This window comes from Cibotium barometz, chromosome 18 (genome assembly GCF_041138505.1).
Source record: "Cibotium barometz isolate CiBa-2024 chromosome 18, ASM4113850v1, whole genome shotgun sequence".
Lineage (NCBI taxonomy): Eukaryota > Viridiplantae > Streptophyta > Polypodiopsida > Cyatheales > Cibotiaceae > Cibotium > Cibotium barometz.
Genome location: NC_141063.1, coordinates 12,238,678 through 12,254,810, shown reverse-complemented (window position 1 = coordinate 12,254,810; position 16,133 = coordinate 12,238,678). Strand labels below are relative to the sequence as shown.

At 46.5% G+C, this 16,133-nt stretch overlaps 1 protein-coding gene across 2 annotated transcripts in view; it reads left to right on the top strand.

Moving 5' to 3' along the window:
* The first annotated feature begins 185 nt into the window (after nucleotides 1-185).
* LOC147628946 (uncharacterized) overlaps nucleotides 186-16,133 on the top strand; it is a 28,322-nt gene continuing 12,374 nt past the window's right edge. Inside the window, exons 1-4 of one of the 2 annotated variants that reach the window (XM_086812116.1) lie at nucleotides 186-411; nucleotides 606-707; nucleotides 806-944; nucleotides 1,050-1,084. In XM_086812116.1, the coding sequence (XP_086668242.1) occupies nucleotides 319-411; nucleotides 606-707; nucleotides 806-944; nucleotides 1,050-1,084 (369 nt within the window). In that variant the 5' untranslated portion in view covers nucleotides 186-318. The remainder of the gene's footprint in view (nucleotides 412-605; nucleotides 708-805; nucleotides 945-1,049; nucleotides 1,085-16,133) is intronic. The other variant, XM_086812117.1, reaches the window with a different exon arrangement.

Sequence of the window (16,133 nt, the reverse complement as noted above, 5' to 3'; positions counted from 1 at the left end):
GCACCAAACATGTGTCAGCATCATACTGCACGATGTGCAGCGTCCTTTCCTTTTTCTACGCCACGTTCTCTCCTTTTACGCCGTAGCGACTCTCACCATTATTTGCCTAAGGTCCTCCCTATTGTATTTAATTAATTATTGAATGATGAAAACAACATTTATATACGTGTAGCAATAACTACATTGTGCTGGGATGAGACCAGAACGTTCGCTCTAAACAGTTGGGACTCTCTCTCTCTCTCTCTCTCTCTCTCTCTCTCTCTCTCTCTCGCAGCCTGCCTTCTTTGACTGTTGGCCGCTCTCTTCAAAGCAGCAACCATGGGGAAAAACCAGGCTTACAAGGCTATGCAGAGATCGAAGATGGCCTCCCAGCCGGGACCGGGAGGCGTGGAAGAGGTCGAAGATGGAATGGTTTGTGTCCTTCTGTGCTTTTTCCCTTGAGTTTTTTTGATCAAATTGCCTTTGGGTTCACATAATCATGTCTCTGAGAGCATCGTTTGAGTCCTAATCAACGTGTGTAACGCATTGTTGCTGTCGTCTTTTGAGTAGAAAAGTACAGGAGTGTTAGATTTTACATGAATTCTTGTTAACAAAGTCCATCACAGATGGATGGATCTTTTCATTCACCAGAGTGGCATGCTGCCCGGTTGGCTAGCCTTCAAACTTCCCACACTATCACTTGGGAGGAGTACAGAAAGAGGCAAAAGGTTGCTCCTCGCTTTCATTCTTTTGAAAAAGGCATTTTTGTACCTTGGATGCTTTGTACTTTTGTTTCAATTGGAGCCATTAAAATGCTCATTGGTAGGAGGAAGCCAAAAAGAAAGAGGAGCAAGAAGATGATGAGGTTCGGCTTATGAAGGAGTATAGAGCCCAGCTTGATGCAGAGCGTGCACGAAAGCTCGCGTGTGGAACCAATCATGCCGGAAAAAAAAAGAATTCAGAAGGTGGTTAAGCATTTCAATTGTATAGTGGTTGGCTGTTGTTGCTTTTAGATGTGATGATGCTTACTTTTTTCATCCTTTCTGCAAATGCACATCATCACACATCAGGAAGAAAGGACAAGGATAAAGAGAAGAAAAGAAAGGTATTTATTGCTTACCCGCTCTAGCATTCTCCTAAGTATCATGCCCTATGGGTGAGCAAGGCTCTTTGTCCCTTGCTGTGAACCCTGCTGGATGCAATGTTGTCTATCATAGTAACACTTTCTCTAAGAAAGACTCTTTGTGATGGTGAGATGCTTCTGGCCTCTTTCCATCACATTGAATGAGATCAAGATGCTTCCATTCTTGTCCCTTTATCGCTTATACAGAAATATTTTGGACAAGTTAGAAAGTGAAATGAAAGTTTGCTTTGCATTATTGGGTTGTGCCTTTTGTTTCAGCACTGTCATTCTCTTCAGATAGAGGTATGAAGTTCAAACGTAACTTTGGAAAACCCTTCTATAGCTTGGGCACCTAAACAATGCCACTGTTGGCATTTCATGCTTTCAGTCAACTCCATTAATCTGGGGGTCAAGAGCTTGAAACTTGGTCTCTATTGAGCTGATTCCCTTTGAGGTACTAGCAAAGGGGAGTCATATCTGTTTTTTTTAAATTCTGAGCCTGATTCTTTTTTTGAGCTTCATGAAGTACACCTTGCGTTATTTTTCAGTTATTATTGCAAATGCATGTGGCACCTCACACAACTATTGGGGCACACTAGGGCTGGCCTTTTGTGAGTCCTATTCATAAAGGGACAGAGGCAGCGAGAGATTTCAAGCAGGTAAGACACAGGGATTAGGCAGCAATGGCCATCAGTTATAGCAGTTCTAGGCTGCCAGAATGGGTTGCTCAACGTCGATGGCCTGGTTTGGCAGCCAAAAAGGCACTTAGAATTGCAAATTAATCTAGGCTGGTTATAGGCTGGCCGACAAGCGGAGCAACCTACAGAGGGGAAAGTTAACCTGCAAACAGGTCATTTCAATCATTTCAACATCGATTCATCCTCAGTCTCCAGCAGACCTTTGCAACGTATTCAGCACTTATTGTGCAACTGCTCCTCACTGGAGACCAACCACAATCGGAAAACAAATGCACAAATTTAGATCACTAAACCTGGACTATTAATGTACAGCACAATCCTCCACAAAATCTGAAAATAATAAAACACAACTTGACACCACCATTGGGGCCGGAAAGGGCCGACCCCCCCTCAATACAATATGTATTTCTTGGAGTATTTGATGATTACAAGTTTCAAGGGCTTATAAGCCAGACTCCTCCATTCATGGAGTGAATACAAATGAATCATATATTGTAGATGTTGTCGGTGTCAAAACCATTTGTTGATGAAGACTGTGTCATAGGCAGTCTCCCACCTTCACTGGGCTAAGCACCTGCACTATACTAGTCTTCCGGGACTGTATACCAACAAGCACGCCCGTACTAGCACCTAGCAGGGTGAATCACCACGGAGGGATGAAAACTTGGTGCTCCAAATGAAGCTTTGCTCCTAAATTCCTAGGCCTTGTGACCTTCACTGGCTCTCAAAAACTAGAGAGCACGGTCAGGGCAAACACTGGGACAATTGGTTCTCATAGTCTCCTAGAGTGAGAGAGAAGAAACATTTGTAAAAGAAATTCTGCAAAACAAAGTAGAGATATTTGATTGGCACAAAAATCTTGCTGGACAAGAGTAAAAAGAACCTGTGTCTAAAGTGTGAACTGTTGTCTTCCCACGTGGAGTTGTATGGTGCAGTCTACAAGTTGGTTCAAATCAGGTCAGGCAGGTACTGTTAGAAGTCATCTCCTGTCTAGATTTATACACCAGGGCCTTTGTTGTGGGTGTGCCCCCCCTTATCAGGTGTTTTATCATTTTTCCTCACTCCCCGTATTTTCCCCTATTTTTTTCCATTTTTCAGAGGCTTGGGAGGGCTGCCAGGTGATGCCAGGAGCACCCCAGTGCTGGCCGACTCCATGTTGATCAGTCGTGGGCTACTGGGCTGCTGGCCGACTGGATTTGATCAGTCGTGGCCACCTGTTTGCTGGCCGACTGCATTTATGCAGTCGTGGACCTCTTTTTCTCAGTCGTGGACACTTTAGTGTTGGCCGGCTGCCCTTCTAGGGAGGTATATATAGGTCCTCAGCCCCCATGCCTTATTTGTATCATTCCTCGGGATCTTCTTGTGTATATAGAGCAGAGTTACACGCCTACATCTGTCTCTCTCTTGTGCTGTTTTTCTGCCTGCGTTTTTGCTTTTGCTCTTGTGTTCCCAGGCTTGGTCATCATCTCCGCTGCGTATTCTGACATGGTATCAGAGCCCTAGGCTCTAGATAGGTCTTGGGATTTGTGTGAGCAAGAGGGGGACTCTTTTGTGGCTGAGTGGTGGACTGTTTTGGGCCGATCGGGAAGAGGAGAAGCAAGAGGAAGGCGGGCTGATTTGCTGGACAGCCACTTGCAGGTTTTAGTTCTTCTTTGTTCCCACCCACCCACCCTTTTCAGAGTACATCCCCGCGATGGCAGATCTGTATGAGATGGCCGAGAGACATGTGAAGATCCCGACACTCCCCACGTTCCCGGTGGACCGTCAGTTGGACGGGAGCAACTACGGCATATGGAAGGTGATGATGGAATCCGTTTTGGAGTCTTACGACCTCGTCGATTTCGTCGTTGTTGGTGTTCCACGGCCGGAAGTAGAGGAAGGGGAGTTACCGTCAACCCGAAAGGACCGGGAGGCCCAGACGCAGATGTGGGATCGCGTCAACGCCAGGGTCCGTTCGTTTATTTTCCTCAACTGCACACCGCAGGTAATCAATCATGTAAAGCATATGACGCTGGCCAGAGGTATTTGGCAGCATTTGGCCTCACTTTACAACAAGGTATCGCCCATGAAGAGGATTTCCTTGGAAGTACAGATGCGGGTTATGAGCCCTGCAAAGTCGTCGACGATGCGGGAGCATATTAACAAGCTGCAGGCTCTTCAGCAGGAAGTTCTCCAAGCTGGGAAGGAGATATCGTCAGAGGACATGGCCATAACGTTGCTGTCACATTTGCCCTCTTCGTACTCAGCATTTTACTCGTCTTTGATTACCAGTGGCAGGCTCAGCACCATCACGTGGGAGGAGCTTGTGCCCATGGTCCTGGACCAGGAGGAACGATTTACGAATCCTCCTCAGGGGGGAGGTTCGGAGGCCTTTACTGGCCAACGGTCGAAAGGCCGTAACTCGGGCAAAGGGAAGGCTTCATCGGAGAAGTCTTCTGAGAAGATGTCCGACGCTGACCGCGAGAAGCTAAAGGCAGAGAGGACTTGTAATGATTGTGGCGAGAAAGGCCACTACTGGAGGCAGTGTCCCAAGCGGAAGACCGAGAAGGGTGAAGACTCCTCAGCAGCAATCATGAAGACTCCGGCTTTTGTGCACCTGGAGGTGATGGACACCGATGTTTCATTTTCTTCAGGCAGGGAGGAGATTGGAGGACTCTCCGCAACGGATACTCGGGAGTGGATTCTCGATAGTGGTGCTTCCAGGCACATGACTCCTTCCCGTTCCGGTTTACAGGATCTCTGCAGGCTTTCAAGTCATATTCTTACTGCCACTATCCCAGTTCACAGTGAGGGCAGGATGGAGATAGTTCCCGATGGCAGAGGGGGGAAGCATTCCTCCCAGGTGTTGTATGTTCCGGCACTTGGTTTTCATCTGTTGTCAGTGTATCAGGTTTGCAAGACTGGCGTACGGGTGGAGTTTGATGAGCATTTTGTTGCTCTCCGGGACAAAACAACAGGCCAAGTGGTTTGGGAAGGTGGAGTGGAGAATGGAGTCTACAGGCTTTCAGCACTCTCTCTCCCAGGTCCTCAAGATTGTGATGAGTGGCAGTGTGGTAATAGCTACTCAGGTGTGGATACGCTGCAGGTGCAGGCTTTCCGGGACCAGATGGTGGATAGCTTGCCAGTAGATGGCAGCAGTTGGCAGGAACTTTCCAGTACTGCGGTTGGTAGTTCTTGTGTTCGTGAGTCAGAGGAAGCTGAACAGGTCACTTATGCTCTGATGTCTCGTCGTGATCGGGACATAGAACTTCCAGTAGTTGAGGATGTTCTTTCCACGGGGACCTTTCGGAAAGCTAGGCAGGTGGCAGGTGCTTACTTGCAGAAGGAGGTGGTTTCTCCAGGCTTTGTGGTTCCGGATTCAGAGGGGGTGGTTGACAGGTTTCAGAAGGCCTTGCATGGTCTTCAGAAGGTTTCCAAGACTTGCTTGTGCACCGTAACAGGTGTTGATCCTTGTGAGCAGTGTGATGTCTCTGTGACTCAGAAGCTGTATGGTTCATTGATCTGGTTGATGGACACCGGATTGGACAGGAGCTTCCTGATGAGGCAGTTGAGCTCTTGGTTGCAGATGTCTCTTTGTGAGGCAGGATTGCGTTTCCTGTGGTTTCTGCGGCATGCGAAGGATCATGGACTCTTGTACACAGGAGGGGGATTGTTGGATGGAGTCCGACTCCACGGTTGGAGTGACTCAGTTTGGGGAGGAGATCCGGACACGAGGGGATCTACTTCAGGCCCAGGAGCAGTTTTACGGAGCAGCAGGAGGAGGTTACATTGCAGGTTTGGGCTTCCACTGGAGGAACCCATGGTCATCCAGAGGCACTTTGTTCGTGAACAGATCGTTGCTGATGACATCTTGCTGGAGTTCTGTTCGACGGAGGACAGTACGGTGGACCTCTTCACGAAGTCGCTCTCAGGATTTGCTCAGGCGGCACCCCAGCTCCCAGTGGTTGGTTTCACAGCCAGGAGCTGAGAGGGGGTGTTAGAAGTCATCTCCTGTCTAGATTTATACACCAGGGCCTTTGTTGTGGGTGTGCCCGCCCTTATCAGGTGTTTTATCATTTTTCCTCACTCCCCGTATTTTTCCCCTATTTTTTTCCATTTTTCAGAGGCTTGGGAGGGCTGCCAGGTGATGCCAGGAGCACCCCAGTGCTGGCCGACTCCATGTTGATCAGTCGTGGGCTACTGGGCTGCTGGCCGACTGGATTTGATCAGTCGTGGCCACCTGTTTGCTGGCCGACTGCATTTATGCAGTCGTGGACCTCTTTTTCTCAGTCGTGGACACTTTAGTGCTGGCCGACTGCCCTTCCAGGGAGGTATATATAGGTCCTCAGCCCCCATGCCTTATTTGTATCATTCCTCGGGATCTTCTTGTGTATATAGAGCAGAGTTACACGCCTACATCTGTCTCTCTCTTGTGCTGTTTTTCTGCCTGCGTTTTTGCTTTTGCTCTTGTGTTCCCAGGCTTGGTCATCATCTCCGCTGCGTATTCTGACAGGTACATGATGTACGGAGTTGTAATCCCTGTTGCACAAGGGTTGAGAAAGAGAGAGAGAGAGCAAGTGCTGTCCACCTTTCTTCAATCGGCTGGAAGAGAGAAGCAAGTTGGTTCCCTTTAGTTGGCTGGTAGAGAGAGAAGCAAGTCGGTTCTTTTTAATCGGTTGGTAGAGAGAGAAGCAAGTTGGTTTCCTTCAGTCACCTGGTAGAGAGAGAAACAAGTCGGTTCCTTTACAGCACGTCGACCACCAGGGAAAACATCGGGTTGCGCTTCAGCATGTTGGCAACAGAGGAAGAGCGTTGGGTTGGCCAAGTCTCTTCCCTCCACGTCTTCACCTTACGTGGTCTCCATCCAATATAATTTGTGTGCGCTCTTTATGGCAAATGCACGACATACTTCAAATGGGTTTTGGGCACCCATATTTATTGTTGTCCATGGCCAATAATTTTAATGAATGTGAATACATAGCTTTATAAATACAAAGGTTAGAATAACACATTAAAATAAATGAATACACTATACATACCACCTGTTCACATGCAATAAAACATGTCAGAAAACAAGGCAAGCTTCACGGCTCACTAGCAAGCGTCCCCGCTCAGTAAGTGGCACATCATAGCAGGAAAATACACAAATACAAGTCACGCGAAAACAATTTCAAACATGCAAAGATGAATGCATGTGCACGTGTAATGAACGGAATCTCCCTTTTCATGAAACTTGTATAAAACATTATAGTCAGGCACAAATCTAGCTCGATAGAATGTGAAAACCCTGGCCTTCCTATGGAGTAATAGTCCCATAGGGAAGACGCAGCACAAACACGGGTCCTTCCATGGAGTGACAGTCCCATGGACAAGAAACCGTCGTGGTCATACATGGGTGGCATGATACAGGCTTCCGTCCATATGGCACGATCTTGGTACATGGGTGGCACGAAACTGGCTCCCATCCATGTGACACAAAGTGACTGGCCCTTTCATATGAGACACCGGCTTGGCCTTATGTGAACATGGCACAAATCTGGCCGCTCTATGGAGTGACAGTCCCATAGAAGTGGCTCCAGAAATGGAGATGGACCAAATGGGTGGCTAGATGGTGACATATTGCCTTTGCCCCTTCTCCCTTTTGTGCAACTCCTTCTAGGTTGTCTTATCCTCCCCTTTCCCTTGCGTTCGTAATTCACTTGAAGTTGACGTCTGTGCAGATGTCTGGCAGCTTGTTAGGTCGAGTGTCGTGCACCAAACATCGGTATGGATTTGTCAGGAGCCACGATGCCCAAGTCAAACAATAGGACACAGTCCATCAGAACAGGGCAGGATCTATCCAGACTGGCCATGCATGTGGCCGAGAGGAGGTTGGCTGCTTGAAAATCAAAAGGGGTCCCCTCCTCTTCCTTCATTTCTCATCAGATTCTGAGCCTTGGAACATGCTAGTCGAGCATCATAGAGGCATCAAGGTGGCATCCATTTCCAAGACAGCAGCACTCCACTTCAAAGGCTACATGCAATTGCAGAATAGGGTATTTGAGAGTCTCGCTCAGTAGACAAGTTGTTCCAGCAAGGACCCGTTTGGAGCAGCAAGGCTAGCTATTGTTCAATCTAGATCCAAAGGCCAGAGTTCATTTAAGCAAGGAAGTAGACATTCTAAGGTCAAGGATTCAGATCTGCAGAACCCATTTCAATTTTATAATAAAGCAAATACATTGAGGTGGGGGCCCTTCAATGGTTTTGGGACTCAATTGGGTGTCTTGTGCATCCCTCTCTCCTCTCTTTTTTGTGTTTTTTTTGCACCACAGCGATTGTAAAGTGAACTTAGTAATGTATGATTAAGGATCCTGCATTTCGCTTATCTTTGCCAGAGCAGATGGTACACAATCCCATCCTATCATAACATCTACTCTATCTAGATTCATAATCATGAAATTTAATGGCTGTGAGTAGTTTTGTGTAGTTCTAGGCATCTTAGATGCTCGCTGCCGATCCCAAAAATGTGTGCCCGACGCCATGTTGACACAATACTAGTGATCACTTGGTTGTGTCTCCACTCCCAACTTTTGCACAAGCTTGGATTCATGAAGTTGTGATTGTCAGAATGCGCAGCGGAGATGATGACCAGATCTGGGAACACAAGAGCAAAACGCAATGTAGAAAAATAACAGCACAAGAGATCTCCCGTCCAATCTGGTGTCCATCAACCAGATCAATGAACCATTCTGCTTCTGAGTCAAAGAGGCATCATAGTGCTCTCAAGGATCAACACCTGTTACGGTGCAAAGCCCAGTCCTTGAAACCTGCTAAAGACCACGCAAGGCCTTCTGAAACCTGTCAACCACCCCCTCTGAGTCCGGAACCACAAAGCCTGGAGTATGCACCTCCTTCTGCAAGTAATCAACTGCCACCTGCCTGGCTTTCCGAAAGGTCCCTGTGGAAAGAACATCCTCATCTACTGGAGGTTCTTTGTCCTGAATACTACGAGACATTAGAGCAAAAGTTACTTGTTCAGTTTCCTCTGACTGACGAATACAAGAACCACCAACATCAATACTGGAAAGTTCTTGCCAACTGCTGCCATCTACTGGCAAGCTATCCACCATTTGGTGCCGGAAAGCCTGCACTTGCAGTGTATCCACACTTAAGTGGCCATTACCAGACTGCCACTGATCACAAACCTGAGGACTTGGGAGAGAGAGTGCTGAAAGCTTGTAAACTCCATTCTCCACTCCGCCTTCATAAACCACCTGGCCTGTTGCTTTGTCCCGGAGAGCAACAAAATGCTCATCAAACTCCACCCGTACGCCAGTCTTGCAAACCTGATGCACTGACAACAGATGAAAACCAAGTGACGGAACATACAACACGTGGGAGGAATGCTTCCCCCCTCCTCTACCATCGGGAACTATCTCCATCCTGCCCTCACTGTGAACTGGGATAGTGGATGTATCCCCAGTAAGAATGTGACGAGAATACTTGCAGAGATCCTGTAAATTTGAACGGGAAGGAGTCATGTGCCTGGAAGCACCACTGTCTAGAATCCACTCCTGAGTATCCGTTGCGGAGAATCCTCCAATCTCCTCCCTGCCTGAAGAAAATGAAACATCGGTGTCCATCATCTCCGGGTGCACAAAAGCCAGAGTCTTCATGATTGCTACTAAGGAATCTTCACCCTTCTCGGTCTTCCGCTTGGGACACTGCCTCCAATAGTGGCCTTTCTTGCCACAATCATTACAGGTCCTCTCTGCCTTTAGTTTCTCGCGGTGAGTAACGGACTTCTTCTTAGAAGACTTCTCCGACGAAGCCTTCCCTTTGCCCGTGTTACGGCCTTTCGACCGTTGGCCAGTTAAGGCCTCCGAACCTCCACCCTGAGGAGGGTTCGTGAATCGTTCCTCCTGGTCCAAGACCATGGGCACAAGCTCCTTCCATGTGATGGTGCTGAGCCTAGCCATTGGTAATCAAAGACGAGTAAAATGCTGAGTACTGAGAGGGCAAGTGTGACAGCAACGTTATGGCCATGTCCTCTGACGATATCTCCTTCCCAGCCTGAAGAACTTCCTGCTGAAGAGCTTGCAGCTTGTTAATATGCTCCCGCATCGTCAACGACTTTGCAGGGCTCATAACCCGCATCTGTACTTCCAAGGAAATCCTCTTCATGGGCAATACCCTGTTGTAAAGAGAAGCCAAATGCTGCCATATACCTCTGGCCAGCGTCATATGCTTTACGTGAGTGATTACTTGTGGTGTGCAGTTGAGAAAGATAAACGAACGGACCCTGGCGTTGACACGATCCCACATCTGTGCCTGTGCCTCCCGGTCCTTTCGGATTGACGGTAATTCCCCTTCCTCTACTTCCGGCCGTGGAACCCCAACAATGACGAAATCAGCGAGGTCATAAGACTCCAGAACAGATTCCATCATAACCTTCCATATGCCGTAGTTGTTCCCGTCCAACTGACGGTCCACCGGGAACGTGGGGAGTGTCAGGATCTTCACATGCCCCTCGGCCATCTCAAACAGATCTGCCATTGCGGGGATGTACTCTGAAAAGGGTGGGTGGGTGCGAACAAAGAAGAACTAACACCTGCAAGTGGCTGTCCAGCAAATCAGCCCGCCGTCCTCTTGCTTCTCCTCTTCCCAAACAGTCCCAAACAGTCCACCAATCAGCAACACAACAGTCCCCCTCTTGCTCACACAAATCCCAAGAACTATCTAGAGCCTAGGCTAGGCTCTGATACCATGTCAGATTGCGCAGCGGAGATGATGACCAGATTTGGGAACACAAGAGCAAAATGCAATGCAGAAAAATAACAGCACAAGAGATAGAGAGGTAGAGGCGTGTAACTCTGCTCTATATACACAAAAGAATCCCGGAAATGATACACAATTGACAAGGGGCTGTGGGGCCATTTTATATGTCCCCAATGATGTAGTCGGCCTGCAGAAGGGCAGCCGACAGGCCCTGATCCTCCACGACCAGCCAACACAGCCAGTCGGCCAGCACAGATGTGGAGTCGTGGACCAGTACCATTAGTCGGCCAGCTCATGGGCCCTCTTGCCAACCTTGGGCATCCACCCAAGCCACAGAAAAATAGGGAAAAATGGGGAAAAAATGCGGGGAGTGAGGAAAAATGAGAAAACACCTATACAGGGCGGGCACACCCACAACAGAGGCCCTGGTGTCTGATAAAGACAGGAGATGACTTCTAATAGTGATTACTCCCAATGTCAAAAAAATGTACGCAATTTTTCCCACAATTGATCCATACATTCATATTAGGTATGTGGAACTGAAAACTTTCATGTTAAAGCTACAACCCTTGCAAGAACTATGAGCTAAAACAATCGTGTGTACGGAAGTATCTTTACCTTTAGCCTCAGTCACAAGAGCTCCTTCGATTTTGACTTGCCCCGGTGGGTAGTCGGTCCTCATGTGCCCTTGTTTCTGATGACAAGTAAAGCACAATGTTTGCTCTGTTTTCTTTGATTTCTTTGAATTCGGGTCACCCATAGTCTGTTGGGTCTCTACTGGAGTTTGCCCGTACTTAAACTTGCGTTTACGCTAGGAGCTTACCTGGTCTGTCAAAGAGGGTTGTTAGGGTTTGTTTGGTTGTTTCTTCGCCAAGGTCTCATCATGAATCTTAGCATATTGGATGGCATCATCCAATGTTTCGCTTCGATTGTTTTTTATTTGAAGCTGATATCCATTAGGCAATCCATCCAATAAAGAATCCCAAAATGGTGATAAGATCCATGTGAGTTCCTGGAGTTTGCAACTCGCTAAATTTTTGTAGTTAGGTCACAAAGGGCATATTCTTCATTTCCAAGCTTTTAAACTTGGGTTCTATGTCGTATTTGTCCCTGACCACTTCTCGGAAAACTCTCTCAAAATCCACCGGTTTTATGTGCAACTCTTTTCACCAAATAAGGGCTTTTCCTGTTAGGAACCTGTCAAACCCCCACGGATCCCCTCGCGATCGATCTTGGTTCGAACTCGAAACTTGCAAACAAACGAACAAACAAACAAGCAAGGGGGTGCAGGCCTGACTCACCTCCCAACCATGACAGCCGTGGGCAAGCCCACAGTCTTGGCTGAGCCACGAGCTGAGCTAACTAGGTTGACGTACCGACGAATCTCCTCCTCGCGACGTCCCATACCGCCACGAAGCTGCCCTCACGGGTCTCGAGACTACTGCCGGCCTCGGCTGCATAAAGCAGGTGCACGTCTGCACTAGATCCAGGCTCCAAGACCATAGAGCTCTCACAAACTTGCGAGACTCTCTATATACAATAACTAACCTTGGCCACCCTTTTATAGGCTCTTGGCCGGGTCATCGGGCGTCCACACTTGGCCGCCCGTCCGTCCATACTTGGGTGCCCGCCCGTTAGTATTTTCCTAACTCAGCTCGTCAATCAGCCTGCCTAGTTTCAAGCTTTCCCAAGCCTCGAAACTAGTCTTGCATGCGTATAGCACACGGTAGATACAGAGTTCTCTGAAGGAACGATGGTGTATTTGCGAGTTCCGAAAGATTCCGAGACTTTACGGACATGTCGATCTCCAAAATTATCCCCTAGATACTGTGGACCATTTCGTGTTACACGACGGATTGGTTCAGTTGCAAATGAATTGGATTTGCCTTCTCATGTGAAAGTTCATCCTGTATTTCATGTCAGTAGACTTAAGGAAGTACTGGGTGGAACAGATCAGTTAGTTACTCCTCAAGAAATTATAGATGTCCAGGATATGACATTTGTTCCGCACGAACCTGAAAAGATTCGGGTGAACGAAGATTGCGTAACACGCTTATCACGGAATACAAGATCAAGTGGAAGGATCGTGTTGAGGATGCTACATGGGAGACATTGACTACTCTTCAGAGAGATTACCCTGGCTTTTTAGTGAGCTCAGGAGTGAGCTCTTAGAGGAAGGGGAGTATGTCATAACGATGTCTATTAGAATAAAACCTGTCTCGGTCTTGAGCACTTCTAATAGATTCCTTTGCAACTTGTAACATTTCCTGCATATCTTGCAAAAAATTACGTGCTGCATCATGCTGAAGTCCTGAGAATCCTACTGTAACAGGTGATCTAGGTTGAAAACCATACATAAGCATGAAAGGACTAAACCCTGTACTTGTATGCTTAGTACTGTTATAAGCAAATTCTAACATAGGAAGATAATCCTCCTATGAACTCTGTCTTTTGGATACATATGCTCGAAGCATATCCTCCAAAATCTGATTCACTCTTTCAGTCTGGCCATCAGATTGAGGATGATCTGAGGAACTCAAATTCAAAGTTGTTTCCAACTTCTCAAATTTCTCGTAAACTTAGAGTCCCTATCACTAACTATGTCCTGCGGTAATCCATACAGTCTAAACAATTGCTCGATAAACTGCCGAGCTAATTGCGTAGCTGTAATAGTCTTCCGGGTCGGTAAAAATCTAGCCATTTTTATCAAGCGATCTACCACAACCCAAATAGAATCGTGGCCTTGATGTGTTCTTGGCAATCCGGTAATAAAATCCATGGAAATACTTTCCCATTTATTACTTGGGATTTGCAAAGGATGCAACAACCCAGCCTGTCTAAAGCATTCAGCTTTATTTGCCTGACAAATTTGACACTTGAGAACATAATCTTCTACATACCCTTTCATCTTCGGCCAATAAAAAGTGTGTTTCACTAATGATAGTGTCCTGTGTACCCCAGGGTGTCTAGCAGAAGGGGCGTCGTGACACTCCCTCAGAATCTTGGACCTAATGTCCAGGATCCGTGGTACACAAATTTTGCCATTACGGAATAGCAAACCATTCCGAATCATCCACCACTGGCCTCCTGCAGCCTGAATAGTAGACTGCTCAGTCACCAACTCTTGGTCAATCAATGGGCTCCCGTCCTGGATCTTCTGCCAAAATGGACCAAAATAACTATCAGTCCTGCAAAGCCCTCTCAATAACTGAAATAAGTCAGTAGAAATCTCGGTGAACGACAAAGTATTCACCTCTCTAATTCGACTAAGCGCATCTGCAATACTATTCATGGACCCTTTCCGATAACGGATCTCAAAATCAAAATCTTGCATTAACTCTGCCCAACGAGCTTTCCTTCCTCTCAAATCATCCGCATCACACACATACTTGATTGACTGATGATCAGTCAATACCACAAACTTGGAGCCATATAAATAATGTCTCCAAACCTTGAGAGCATGATGAATCACAGCATAAAGCTCCTTCTCAAGGGTTGGCCAACGAGATTGAGTGTCGTCTAGCTTTTTACTTTCAAAAGCAACCGGTCTACCATCTTGAAATAGAGCAGCCCCGATAGCATAGTCATTGGCATCAGTTTCAAGAACATAAGGCCGACTAGGATCAGGTAATGCTAAGATAGGTGCTTCCTTGACTTTATCTTTCAAAAGTCTGAAGGCCATATCCAAATCGTTATTCCAAGTGATAGACTGATTTGACTTACGTCCACGACCTTTCAATAAGTCGGTCATCGACAGTGTGAGCTGAGAGTACTCCCGTACAGATTTTCGAAGAAAAACAACAAAATCGAGAAAAGAACGAAGTTGTTTCACTGTTCACGGTATAGGCTAGTCCAGAACCTTCTGAACTCGGTCATAGTCAATGCTCAATCCATCTCTAGTGATCTTGTGTCCCAAGTAAATGATGTCGGTCATAAAGAACTCACATTTACTTCACTTAGTATATAGTCGATTCTGTCCTAAAATAGCTAAGACAATCGTGAGATGTCTGACATGATCCTCAAGAGTACGACTATAAATCAAACTATCATCCAGGAACACCACCACAAATTTCCCCAAATGTTCACGAAAAAGATCGTTCATCATTTGCTGGAAAGTGGCTGGAGCATTGGTTAACCCAAAAGGTAATACGAGAAATTCGTAATGGCTATACCTAGTCCGAAAGGCGGTTCTTTCGACATGCCTTTCATGAATACGTATTTGGTGATAGCCAGTACGTAAATCGATCTTCGTGAATCAATCTCTTGTAATCTATACACATCCTCCAGGTATTGTCCTCCTTTCTCCTAAGCAACACAGGTGCACCCCAAGGTGATTTACTTGGACGGATCTGGCCCATCCTCAAATAATCTTCGAGTTGTTTAGCCAACTCATCTTCCTCAGCTTGGCTCATCCTATAAGGTGGAATACTCACAGGATGAGCACCAGGGATCAAGTCAATACGATGATCTACTGCCCGTTCAGGTGGTAAACCCGATGGCAGTTCCTTAGGAAATACATCTTGAAACGAATCAAGTATCTTCTGTAATTCTTTGCTTTCAAACACACTTAATTCATTTACATCCATGGAAGGGATGAGAAAAGAAGAAAGTGGAATCAATACACAATGGAATGCGGTATACAAAGAAGAATCCATTATATTTCCAAAATCAATTGTATTTACAAGAGGTCCCTGAGAGGGATGAATACAATCACCTAAAATACTATACTTGGTGTCCCTATGCTGAAAAGAAAAAATATGACTAGACCAATCTATCTGGACTTCAAGAGTCTTAAACCACTTAATCCCTAATAACAAGTCCACATTTTCCAGATGCATAACATAGCATTCTAGAGTATCTTTGTAGTCCTGAATCTGGATTGGAAGCATCTCCACCTTGCGATCCCAAACTTGCCTTCCCGCAGGTAGACGTACCTCATAGGTATGGTCGCTGAGTGTTGTATCAAGACTCAATTTCTGCACAAGTTTGTAGTTAACAAAATTATGCGAACTGCCAGGGTCTAAAAGAATGTGAATCTTATGGCCCTTCACTTCTCCATAAACTCGGAGAAGATCATGCATGCGAAATACCTTAGAATTGAACAGACAATCAGAACAAGTACTAGGGTGAGAAAGTACAGTAATGGACGTACCTGTCAAAGACAACTGGTTAGCTGCCTTTGGCTTGGGTCCTGCGTTTGACTTGGTACCCTTTTGCTTCGGGCACTCGTTACGCATGTGTCCTTTTTCTTCGCAGATAAAACAACGTCCTTCCTTCTTGAGCTTCAAAGCCCTAAGAAGTCGTTTCTTCTTCGCTGGTGTCGAACTGGAATTCTTCGAAGGTTGGTCCGAAGACTTTTCCTCTGTCGTGTTAGCCATAGGTGCGGAGAACTTCCTTTTATGCTTGTTCCCCTGCTCGGTAACGGGTTTCGACTTGGAAGAGACCATCGTATCATCATAGATACGAGCTGAATGAATGGCCTCGTCCAATGTTTTACATTTGTTATTTTTAACCTGTAATCGGTACGAGTCTGGTAAACCAGCTACGAAAAACCCCAAAAGAGTAGTGGGATCCATCTTTGTAGCTTTCATTTGCAA